The sequence below is a fragment of the Chenopodium album genome, chromosome 10 (assembly GCF_948465745.1).
Source record: "Chenopodium album chromosome 10, dcCheAlbu1.1, whole genome shotgun sequence".
In the NCBI taxonomy this organism is placed as follows: domain Eukaryota; kingdom Viridiplantae; phylum Streptophyta; class Magnoliopsida; order Caryophyllales; family Amaranthaceae; genus Chenopodium; species Chenopodium album.
In genome coordinates this window covers 10,709,642-10,722,407 of record NC_137843.1, presented here as the reverse complement: position 1 = coordinate 10,722,407, position 12,766 = coordinate 10,709,642, and the positions used below count along the sequence as shown (strand labels likewise).

Below are 12,766 nucleotides of genomic sequence, written 5' to 3'. Positions count from 1 at the left end.
CAAATACAATAAGGTAGACTTTGAGATATCACATACTTGAGTGACCAATTTTAACATCAACCCTATGCCATGATGTGTTCAAAATTCTTCTGAGATTCCATATACTTTCTACACTTTCGGCACGTTTGCAGCGATATCAACCTGCCACAAATCAAAGAAAACATCAAGCACAAACAGTGCCATTAGAAAACTCACATCAATAATTGAACATGAAATGAGTTGAATCAAAAGATTTTATATTACAAAAGTAACAGCAATTGAGCTGCAATTTTAGTGTTCTACATAGATAGAAAACGGATTAAAGTTACACAGACAGCCATGTAAAGTTTTTTCATTAAATTTTTGAGTGAGCATAATACATGGGCAGTTTGTATAAATTTTTTTAAAAAAAGAACACCAAGGTATCTGCAAGAGAAGAGACCAAAGAATTTTATTACGTAGTACAGTATAACACATCCTTACCGCTTTTGCAACAATCTCAGCTCTATGCTACACCTCAACTTCGGCCTCAAAGAATACCCACGCCCACTTGTCACAAGAGAAACTATCTGCAACATACGGCACGCATGCTTTCTGGTATCTGGAGGCTTCCACCCATGTTTTACCTCCATCTATGGATATATCTACTCTTTCAATCCCCCGACCTCCACCAGATAGTGCATATCCTTTGACTGTTACCTAAACCCAGATAAAAAAAAAAAAAAAGTTTAGATACCATTACCAGATAATGCTAATGTTGAGATATTCGTCGAGTGCCAGAATTAAGCAAAGAGGATTTCGAGAGATATTTTTTTACGAAAATTCTACTATGGTCCACTTTATTAGAACCATCACTATACTGAATTATCATTGGCCGATTTTTTTTATTTTTTTTACCTTGGTCAAACCTTATTTTTAGTTCTTTCCTTTTTTAATCCTTTTTTTATTTTCCAAAATTTAATTACTGAATTTACGAAAATCATTTTAATTACATTTTCGAAATTTATTTATTAAAATCAGATTTTAATAAAATAAAAAAAAACGATTAAGTTAAAAAAATCAAAATAAAAAAATTGTTCATCAATGTTCTTCATAGTTCTTCAATGTTCTTCAAGTTTTTTCATTCATGGATGAGATTAAACACGAACACATGATCTGTGTTCAATAAATTCACTCGCGCATCGAAAGCGATTAACAATATGGAACGATTTAAAAATCAAATGCGAGATTTTAAGATATCAAAAAGTTGGAGTCGTTGCGAATTTGGGCAGTGATTTAAATCCCTAAATAATAGGTTTGGATTGTACTAAATCAGTCAACGTTTGCAAAAACGGTGACTTTATGTAATCGAAATAACAATTTTTAAGTTTTACGATAATCGGGGTTTGTCATAAACATCTGAAAAAGAAACCGCATCCTTATTTTTTCGAAACCTTGTTTGATCCAAAAAAACAAAAATCGAAATTGAAATCTTGTTTGTGTAAAATGTTTTACCCAAATAAAGGATAGGACATTATCTGTTATGAAAATTGTAATTATTAAAAATATATGACATTAAGTTCTTTTGGACATTACCAATTACTGATTTATAATTCATTAATATCTTGTTATCTTCTTAATTAGTAGTAAATATGAACGTGGTCTTCACTGGACAACCATAGTTCATGTTAACCAGGTTTGGTATAAATGCTAACTAATATATATTTACTATTGTGGTTTGCTTTATGTATGCATATACTTCAATATTAGATTAAATACTTTTAGAGAAAATAACCTTTTTTTTTTTTTTTTTTTTTTTTTTTTTTTTTTTTTTGTCTTCCCTTGTTTGATCATAAAAAACTTAGATTGAAATTTAAACCTTTTTTATGAACAAGGAATTTACCAAACTGTTCAATAGGGATTTACCTGAGAAAAAAAATTAATTAATTATTGGGTATAGTCATAAAATGTTGTGGACGCTACCAATTTTTAAATTATAATTTGTTAATATCTTGTTATCTTTGTTGTCTAAATAGTTTTGAATGACACATATATATGAGAATATGTTTGTATCTATCTTGTGACCCAATGGTTGTATAGTAGTTTATATAGTCTCAACACTGTTATTAGTCACACTTTTAAAATCTGTAAATTTGTAAAAAAATATTTTTAGTGAAATAATGGTCTTAACAATATTCATAAAAGGGAAGTCTTATTTTTAATTAAAAGGGTTAAACATGTATATATAATTTGTTTGCCATGTTTGCCACACATGATTTTTACATAATGATAATTTGTTTGCCCAAATGGTTAGTTACTTGATTGTTATTGAAATGAACTGTAGTTTTTATTTATACATAAATGGTTAGGCTCAAATTGGCTTTTACTTGTAAAAAAAGTTTAAATACAAATGGGTAATGACATTCAAATAAATATGCTAAATCATAATTTTATTACATGTAAAGAGCTACGCGGTATCTTTTTCAATTAAATCATGAATTGAAATTTTCAAATTAAATTGAATTCAAATTTTTGAAATGACCGCCCATGTTTTTCGGTTGTCAGTTACAAAACTTCAATTTATATCCTTGACCTAATTCTATAAACATAACCACCAAAAAAAATCAAAAAAAAAAAAGGGGGGGGGGGGATTCACTATATTCTGGAGGTTCATCTTCAAGTTTTGGCGGATTCATGATAAAATGTGAATGTGGTGTTCCTTCTAAGATTCAAACTGTTTTTATTTTTTTGTTACTGACACAAATAAAAGACAAAAAATATATGCTTTTGTCAGATTATATAGTTTTCATAAAAAATATATCCTTTGATATCATGGTACGACATTAAAAAATTGTTAACAAAATAATGTCAACATGTTTCATAAAAAAAAATAGGAAAAAAAATGAGATACCGTGATTTTACAATTTCTTAATAATGAGCTATAATTATGGTAAAAAATTATTCAATAATATCACATACATGGGAGAAGATTTGATTATTTGAATTGTTATTGTTATCTTATGCAATCAAATAATATGATTATTTGAATTTCTATTGCTATCTATTGTAACTACATAATTTATCATTATAAGATTACATTTTCCATATTGAAAACCTAACATATATTACCATATCGTTTTTAAAATTTTAATCAATGATAAAATTTAAATAACTATAATTGTTACGTGTATTCATAAATTTCGCTTCATGATAGCACCATATCCTAAATAATCCACAAAAGTGCCTAGAATTATGGCATAGTTGTATCCACCACTAGCACTTTGTTCATTAGTGGTTATCATCTTCCCTTTTAATGGGTAATGTCCAACATAACGTATGGTCATAATTGTTTAATATTTAAAATGTAAATAATAGGTAATGTCTTATCCGCATGTAGGTAAATTCCTTAAACACAAACACGATTTGTAATTCGGTCTCAGTTTTTTTTGGATCAAACAACGTATCGAAGAAAATTTTATGGTTTCTTATCAGGTTTTCTTGAAGAACCTAGATTACCGAATAATTCAAATTTTTTTGATCGAATACATAAATTCGATGTTTTTGCATCCGTTGATTGATATCATACAAGTGAAATCTATTTTTCTATAATTAAAAACCTCTGCCAATATGCGTTACAACCCCTGATTTTGCAAATTTGATATTCAGGACTGTAGATCTTATTTCGTTCGCTCCATCGACGCACGACTGTAGATCTTATTTCGTTCGCTCCATCGACGCACGACTGTAGATCTTATTTCGTTTTCTCCATCGACGCACGACTGTAGATTTTACTTTATAGAGAAATTCATCGATTGTTGAACAAATTTGAAGGATGTTGAAGAATGTCGATGAACAATGATGAACTATGAAGAACATTGATGAAATTTTTTTTGATTTTGTTTTTTTAATTTAATCTTATTTTTTGATTTAATTAAAAACTGAATTTAATAAATAAATTTCGAAAATTATAATTTTTTTTTTGGAAGTACAGTAATTAAATTTTGGAAAATAAAAAAAAAATTAAAAAATGGAAATAACTAAAAATAAGGTTTGACCAAGGTAAAAAAATAAATAAATAATCGGCCAATGATAATTCAGTACAGTGATGGTCCTAATAAAGTGGACCACAGTAGAAACATCCATTTTTTAAGAACATAAAATCCTTTCTATATTTGTGTATTTGATTTATAATTATATCTTTGAGTGCAATCATTCCGAGAATTTTTGCCATTGGATGGGGTCTCCACTCTCCAAGATATTAAGTGCTTAATTGTTGATACTGTAATTTGAACAAAGCGCATATCTAATTATATTTTGCCCATTCTTCAAATACTCCCTCCGTATTTTAATAAGTGTTACACTTTCTTTTTTGGCAAAAAATTACATTAAAATATTATATCTCTCTTCTCTCATGGTCTCCATCCAAACCCACTCTACTTTTTTTTATTATATCTTTTCTCTCACATTCATTACTTTTCAATAAACTATTAACCCACTATATTTCTTTTACAATTTTTTAATACTTCAACTACCCCACTTACCTCTTATTTTATTTAAGTCAATTAAATTACCTAAAATTATGTGCCGGTCAAACTGTAACACTTTAATAAACACGGAGGGAGTACGAAGTATTATTGAATGAGAAGGAACAAAGGTAGCAAAATTACCTTGCCATCCTTCAGAACATTAGAGTCTTCTAAGGAGCAGATATATAAACCTGAACTGGAAAGTCCATTTGAGGTCTCCTTGTTGACCAATTTATATTATCCCAATCAACTGTAGGAGGGAACATTTTATAATCCTTTTGCGTGAAGAAACCCTGTTGATAGCAGCATGAAATAGGCCACTAAGTCCCCTAAAGAGAAAATATGTAACAACTTATAAAAACCAAGTACTCTATATTAGCCAACCTGTGATTCTGCAGCAATCACATTGACAGAATCCAGCCGCCATTTAACTGAACGAGCACCGATAACACCGTGGACAATTACACGTAATGGGTAACCATGATCCCTATTAAGAGGCTAAGGTCATATCACAAACAGATAAACTCAAGTTAGATTGATACTGCAAACAAAGAGACTTAATGGTGGTCATGAGATCAGTCGTGATCGTGAATGAAGTAGGATATAAAGTAGCTTGATTGGAAAATCAATAGTGAAAGCTTATCAACACTTTCACTTCTTATAATTGCTGTTAACAATAAGCAGGACGTGGTTGGAATAGCTTTTAAGAGTTTTAACCAGTTAAGGGTTTACTTGAAAAAAGGATTTTTTGTTTAATTAAGGACCAGCTCCTATTACAGTAGAGATTGAGGTGTAGTTTTCAATTCTTTAGGTTATAAGCTGCTCATAGGGTCAAAATCTTTGGATGAGCATAGGCCCTCATACCTTGCAGCTACATCAATAAGTCAACAACTTTAAGTCCAATGTTGCGTGTAAGCAGTCGGATCTTGTCAGTTATGGAAGCTGGAAAGGTCTTAGTTTACATGTTCATTACTTTGGCTTTTAATTAGACTACGCTCAAACTGGCTCGTTGAATTGTTTACATGTATTTCTTAATGCAAAGTATCAGACAATCTTGGTGTTTTAGAATCAAGGGTCAACTGGCATCATATAGATCAAAGATTGTCTACCCCTCTACCTCTTAACATGCCATGCAGGGAGCCACAATAGAAGCATAAATATGTTGATGTTGGTTTCTTCATTCTCACATGGTTTAAAAATCACCTAAACTGTCAACTCTAGATTTCAGTGCATAATACTGTAAGTGCAGAGAAAGATTAAAAACTAATACAAACCTAGAAAGCACAATATCAAATCAGAATTTCCAATGTTTAATTATAAAAGGTGAGTTTCTAACCTTGTTCATACAATCATACTTCATAATTTTAATTACCTCATTAATTTTGTACCACATTAAGATGCATATCACCAATTATTAAACATTAAACCAATATCTATACTCTTATCCTTCATCTTTCATACTATATGAACTTCCCAAATCATTACATATTAACAATAACTCTATAATCATTCGAAATATTACTGACTTTTGGTTTTTGAAAGGGTAGAGATTATTTTTTAAAATAAAAGTGAAATCTTCTAGAATTATCATGTAACCCTAATCCTATATATATTCTAATCATGAATAATACATTAGCCGCCTCCTAACCATCAATTGGAAGTTTGGAACCAAATTAAAACAAACGAGAAGATGCTGAAAATAGGCAACCACACAAGCAATTGCATCAAAAGTCTCCTCCAAAACCGCCATCTTCCACCCTATTCGACTTCAACCTTGATCACGAGCACGATCACGATCACGAGGCCGTTCTTGGTTAATTATTTAATTAGTCTCGGGCTTTCCAGGGAAGAAGCTAATAATCTAGTTTCCACGAAGAATCTTGCTGACTGTTGGAGTAACAAAAGGAGGAGTAACAAACCCATTGCTGCTGAACCCCCCCAAGTCTGGAGAAATCGAGGTGCGAAAACAGTTGCTGACTTCACTTTCCTCGCAAATGCCAATTCTGTTGTCTCCTACCTTCAACACGACGTTGGATTCAGGGAGTCTCATATTCGAATATTGGTATCCAATTCGCCTAAAATCTTATTGCTCAAAGTTAACACTCTTAAACCAAAGGTCCAGGTATTCCTGAATTATGGTTTCACACTAAATGATATCTGTGATCTTGTGTGTGGCAACACCCCGACCATATTTGATCACGGGCTGAATTCCATTATCGTTCCCTCACTCCAGTTTTTGAAGGAGATTATGGGTGATACCGCTGTTGTGATTGAACTTGTACAAATAGTTTGCTCCTTCGCGATCATGATCTTGGACTGGTTTGCAAAGTTTTTGTGCCCAATGTTAATCTGTTGCGAGATTATGGGATTCCGGTTAGTTTCATCCGGAAATGGATAGACCTAGATGGATCGATGTGTTTTGAGGATGTTGAGTCTTTCAAGAATGCTGTAATTTTTGTTGATGAAAGGTTGGGGATTCCGAGAGACTCTGAAAACTTCGTGAAAGCCGTTAGGACCAGCAGATACAGTCGAGGAATCAAAGATGCTGTGGGGTGATTCAAGGTGCTGAACCATGGGAGACAAAATTGGCTGAGGCTAAAGCTATTTGGTGGGGTATGATGTTAGCCAAGGAGGAAGGTTATGAGAGAATTGAAGTAGAGAGTCACTGTTTGGGGGTTATTGAGGAGCTGCGAAGACAACAGAAGGGCTCAAGTTCTTTTCATTTGGTGTTGGATGATATTATAGATTTGTGTTCTAGTTTTAGTAGTGTTAAGTGGTCTTTTGTTAAGCGTAGTGGTAATAGAGTGATTTGGCTCATTTCCAAACTTGGGATATGGATCGGAGAGTGTGGAATAATATAATCCCTACTCGTATTGTTGATGTTGCTTCTTATGATTTAGTAATATAATTTCCGTAATGGATTTTCTTCAAAAAAACAAAGATACAGTCAAGGAACGAGTTTTTTTTTTTTTCAAGCTATTGGTAATAAGTTCCTCCTTTTTCATATACTTGTTGTGGCAATTAACGACAAAATTGATTTAATTCAAGTATTTTGATTATAGTTAGATAAGTTCAAGGGCTAATTTGTATTTGCAAAATATGTACGTGATACACTACTTTTGTTAGACGCTTCAAAGAACCAAGCCTTGATTACAAAGAAATTGTTAGACCTAATTCCTTAAACAACATTGAAACAATAATCAGGAGAATGGTTGATGTTTTTCAAAAAAAAAAAACATTGAAACAATAATCAACAGCTTTAGTTAGACGATGAAGAGCTTCTGTCATTCCGAAGAACAATACCCTCATTCTTCTTGAAAGTTTTTGCTAGCCAATCTACCATTCTCTGCAGTAGCAATTACAAACAATTGTATCGTTTCACTGCACAAGAGTAAAGAACCGATTCAAGCTAACACATCATTAGGCGCGCCATTGTTTCCTACCTTATTGAAGTCATCACCACCCAAGTGAGTGTCACCTAATGTAAATAACAGCTCGAAAACTCCGTCTCCAACCTTAAGAACTGCAAAAGGCAGAAAGAGTTGCAAATTTGCAATGTAAGATAATCTGATGTACTGCTACAAAAAGTAAACTAATGCAGAAGGCTGATGAATACATAGAATTTCTCACAATTGGAGTTTTTCTTTTTGAAGGACTCACCCGAAACATCAAAAGTACCACCTCCAAGATCGAAAACCAAAATCGTCTCGTTATTCTTCTTCTCAAACCCATATCCCATATGCTAATGAAGCAGCAGTAGGGAAGCATTCAATCTACCCCATAAAACATATCTAACAATTCAGCATTCTAAAGAGTGTAAATTCACTCAAGGGAAGCATTTCATGATCAACCGATGCACAGAATCTGCAACGGGATTTCATCTTTTTTTTGGATGGCTGGTTGGGTTGCATGGAAACTATTCAATTAGCATTCTAAAGAGTGTAAGCTTTGCAAATCTCTCCCCGGCCTCAACCATCATACTTCACCAGTGTCGTTCTTCTGCTAATTTAAATCATCATTATTATTACTGAGCTCAGTACTTGCTAATCCGAAATCAAGAACCTCATAACCGTAAAGTATAGTTGAAACACTTTAGGCTGCCATTGGTGAAGAGTATAAATGTGAGTGGCCATAAGTATGGCCTGGTTTATGCCGGAGTTGGGTGGGTTATTTGGAGGAGCAAAGCAGACCTCCCGGAAGAGCTTGTCTTCCACATTAACTACCTTGGCACTGATCAGCCTACATTCACCCTCAACTTCTTCAAAGGTAATGCACAAAACTTATGCAACTCCTATTGCTTTCGAGGGAGAGGGGGTGGAAGAGAGGTAGAATTCTTCACTAATCTGAATCGCTGACATGCAGGGGCAAGTCAAATAGTGGCACAATATTATCAGTTCCTAAGGCTGGGATTTGAGGTATGTTTCTTCTTACCTTCTAGCCTGACAGTAGTAAATCTGAACAAGATCTACAGGAAAGAACTACGAAGTATAAATTAACCACAATCAGCAGCAGGAACTTACACAGATTGCATAAATGGACTAACATGAAATCTCAATTCCTATGATCAAAGTAACACGTTTTGAACACATGAAATCAAAAATAAATCAAGGAAATCCACAACCTGCTAAAAGTGAGAAAAAAGTACACCTGAGAATAAAATAACCCAAACAGGCCAGCTTTTTTAGTGCAGTGTAATGCCAGGTCCAAAAACATATAAGTATTAACTAATTTGATACTCCTTTTTTACATGAGAGATGTTTGTTTGATAGTTTTATATTTTAATCTGCATAACTACATAGTGTCTGACCATAGTTACTGCACAAATATTAAGATATATTTTCCTCATAACAACCTGATTCTTCTCTTATATAGGGGTACAAGCATGTCATTGAAAATTGCATAGAAAATGCAAAAACACTCGGAAAAGGATTGGAAAAAATGGGTGGGTTTGACATTGTCTCAAAAGAACAAGGAATACCACTAGTGGCCTTTGCCTTTAAAGATGAGAGCAAAAGCCTTGCATTTGAATCGTCAAAAGCCCTAAGGCACCATGGATGGATTGTACCAGCATACACAATGCCTGCTGACATTGAGCATATAACAATCCTCCGAGTTGTGGTCAGGGAGGATTTTGGGAGGCAAACGGTGGATAAGCTACTCTCACACATAAAGCAGGTACTACCAGAGCTCACAGATACTGTTCCAAAGATAACTTTCACACTGAAAGTCAAACCAAGTGAAGGTGGTCACGATGCTGAAGAGGGCTCTTTACACATACCAGAAACCTCAGTCCATTGGAAGACAGACGAGCATAAAGTGGTTCATAAGGACGTAAAAGTGTCGGGAAGGAAGACTAAGGGTGTCTGTTAGAATGTCTGAGTTCCAAGTAAATTTATGAGCAGTAAATTTATGGCTTTAATATGTAATGTAATTAAAATAAAAAAAAATAAATATAACAAAAAGAGAACATTCATCTCTCTTAAAATTGGATTTTTCCATTAAAAGAGAATATTTAATCAAACAGAAAATCTGTAATACTACAAATCTGTAACCTGTCTAATGTAGTAAAAGGGAAATAAGAGAAGAAAGGCATCATCGCCTTTTCTTCACATTCTCGCCTGCCTTGTGACTGGTTAGTAGTTGAGGTGACTCAGGTGAGTCAGCACTATTTTCAGAATTGCTATTTTCAATTACAGAAGATTCAGCAGAAATATTTTTACTATATGTTCTGATCCTGAAAGAGATAAGAATGCTGGACATTATCCCAATAAGTGGGAAAACGTATGACCAAATCTGATATTTCTGAGAACCAGACGCTGAAGCAACAGCAGCACCAGCAAGACTTCCAATAGAAGTATTTTGTATAATCATCGGCATGCAGCCAATAATAGTAGGAAGCAGAAAATCCACAAAAAATCTGACCTTAGTAGCAGCCAGAGCATAATTGATGACATAAGAGGGGACAGGAGAAAACCTGGCAAGAAGAACAAATTTCCAACCATCTTGTTCTACGCCTTTAGAGAGTACATGAAAGTGCTTGTTACTTTGCACCCAATGCATCGCAGAACTGGAACTCTTGAAGATAAGCCTACAATAATTAACAAATAAAATAATATTACAAATCTATTAGTAATTTAGTATTGATAATAGTAGATAATGTCAACACTTATTAGCATCAAGAAGCAAAAACATTGACATCTATAAGATACACTAACAAATACTTGTATTAAATAAGATGATGACAAAAGAAGAAGAGAAAGAGAGAGAGTCCCATCAAATCATTAGTCACGACTTCTTCCATGGCCATAAAGACAGTAACAAAAGATGGTTCTCTAGAACTGAGCACAATCTCCTATATACACTCAATGACACAACAAACGCATTTCTTCAGTGGCTCAACAACCGTAGCTACATATGTTATGACTTCAACTATTTTCAACTAAAGGCTTCCATTCATTGCAGCTGAGAAGAAGATGATGCACACCCAACAAAAAAAAAAAGGTTCCATTCCAGCTGCAAACTAAAGTGGATATACTGCTAAAGCAGCAAGATTTAATCAAGCAAACCCATAATCATATACACAAAACAGTAAATAAAAGAGTAATAATCCTCTGCCCTCAGCTCACTATCATGAAAGGGTTCTTGAGATTTAAGTCTACAGTTTGCATCATATCGCCCTGTTGTGACATTGTGAAGATCGACGTGTGGAGTTCAAAGTACGATATTATTTGATGTTGACACACCAACAGCACATTAGGGGAAAAAAAGTGAACACTAAGTTGTCCTTCCCACCCCCACTCCATTACTCTATTTAAATGAGGATATGGTTCAAATGTAACCATTAATACTTTTGGAAATATTGTATCCAGAGCATCACAAACTAGTATAAATGACTATTATTTGTTAATCTCTGAACTGGAGTAGGAATCTGAAAGCTTTAGTAGCTCATCCCCAACCCCACCCCCCCCCCCCCCCCCCCCCCCACCCCCAAAAAAAAAAAAAAAAAAAATGTGGAACAATCCTTCCTGCAATTTAATCCAACAGTTTTAACACTTTCTAACAGCTACTACTTGTAAATTTAAATTTTTTGTGATACACCAAACTCAACCACTAAAAAGCCTCAATTTGCACACAAAACCCAAAAACGGAAAAGGGGAACCACTAAGGTTAGTAATGTAGACGAGAAACAATCTCAAGTCGGAAATTACCCTCAAGACTTAAAATTTTAACAACTGAGCTAGTCTACATCCACACAAAACCCAATGGTAGAAATCACAAACAATATAACACACTATAATAAGACATCTCATCAACCAACAAAAACATTTCCAACAATACTTGCACATTTTACACCAATGCTGCATAATCAATGCCAATAATTATCATTCTCCACCAATCCACCATAGTCACTATCACATTAAACAACAATATCTCAAAATTCAATCTTCACATATAAACAAAATCCAAAAATGGCAGAAAACTAAATTCATAATTATACAATATAAATTAAATAAAACAATTTAGAGAGAATTAAGAAAAGGGTACCTGCCAATCCAGAAGGAGAGAGAAGCAGCAAGAATCTTAGCAGAAAAAACACAAATAACAGCAGGAAGAAACCCAAAAAGAAGAGAAGCCCCAGCTTCAAAAAACACAGCAGAAGGCAAACAAAGAGACAATGTAAGAGTATGAACACCCACATAAGCTGGAATTGCCCAAATTCCTAATTGATCTGATAATTTCTTAAAAACCTCCATTAATCCATCTTTATCCCACCCATATTGCTTGTTTAATTCTCTTCCTGTTACTATTGCTACTACTGCAACAATTCCCACTCCCCATTTTCTCAACCCCGTTAATTTTGATCTTCGATTCAACTTATTTTGGGTAGATTGATTTGAAGATTGAGATTTTTTGGATTTGTTTGATAAAATGATGAAAGATGGGTTTTTTTGGGAGTTCCAAGAAAAGGGGGTGTTAATCGAAAGGAGTCTATGTGTACCCCGCATAAACAAAGATTTTTATTGGTTGAAGAAGTTGGCACACTCGGTGCACGTGAATAGTTTTGAAATTTTTCTTTGAAAATTTTGCGAATGAAAAAATTTGAATTTTGAATTGTAAATTTGCATTTAATTGTACTTTTGGCGGTGAATGATGTTGGAGGATTTGCGAGAAGACACCATGGAGGGCCGACGACGATGACTTTAATGTGAGGGCTGAGGACGGTGGCTTTAAGGGGAGGGCCGACGTCAGTGGCTTTAAGGTGAAGGCCACGACGGTGGCTT

At 33.9% G+C, this 12,766-nt stretch overlaps 2 protein-coding genes and 1 pseudogene across 3 annotated transcripts; 1 reads left to right on the top strand and 2 right to left on the bottom strand.

Moving 5' to 3' along the window:
• On the bottom strand, positions 1-5,861 carry LOC145564791 (sulfite oxidase-like; annotated as a pseudogene). The gene is made up of 7 exons (XR_014094904.1): positions 5,857-5,861; positions 5,723-5,758; positions 5,349-5,355; positions 4,869-4,982; positions 4,626-4,777; positions 463-678; positions 1-141 (listed from the first exon to the last, which is right to left on the bottom strand). The product of XR_014094904.1 is annotated as a sulfite oxidase-like (transcript).
• Positions 5,862-8,229: 2,368 nt separating this feature from the next.
• LOC145564790 (glutamate decarboxylase-like) lies at positions 8,230-9,954 on the top strand. The gene is made up of 4 exons (XM_081624990.1): positions 8,230-8,240; positions 8,581-8,750; positions 8,847-8,899; positions 9,357-9,954. Exons 1-4 carry the CDS (start codon positions 8,230-8,232, stop codon positions 9,852-9,854), a joined length of 732 nt encoding a protein of 243 aa, XP_081481116.1. The 3' UTR covers positions 9,855-9,954.
• A 107-nt stretch (positions 9,955-10,061) lies between these two features.
• LOC145563517 (uncharacterized) lies at positions 10,062-12,358 on the bottom strand. Its single transcript, XM_081623963.1, has 2 exons — positions 12,030-12,358; positions 10,062-10,572 (listed from the first exon to the last, which is right to left on the bottom strand). Exons 1-2 carry the CDS (start codon positions 12,236-12,238, stop codon positions 10,077-10,079), a joined length of 705 nt encoding a protein of 234 aa, XP_081480089.1. The 5' UTR covers positions 12,239-12,358; the 3' UTR covers positions 10,062-10,076.
• Between the last annotated feature and the right edge of the window lie 408 nt (positions 12,359-12,766).

Coding starts and splice junctions, on each gene's coding strand:
- LOC145563517 (XM_081623963.1), bottom strand. CDS start 12,238: ATGGAGGTTTTTAAGAAATTATCAGATCAATTAGGAATTTGGGCAATT. Junction 10,573..12,029: donor CTCTCCTTCTGGATTGGCAG/GTACCCTTTTCT, acceptor TAATTATTGTAG/GCTTATCTTCAAGAGTTCCA.
- LOC145564790 (XM_081624990.1), top strand. Junction 8,751..8,846: donor CACCCTCAACTTCTTCAAAG/GTAATGCACAAA, acceptor GCTGACATGCAG/GGGCAAGTCAAATAGTGGCA. Junction 8,900..9,356: donor TCCTAAGGCTGGGATTTGAG/GTATGTTTCTTC, acceptor TCTCTTATATAG/GGGTACAAGCATGTCATTGA.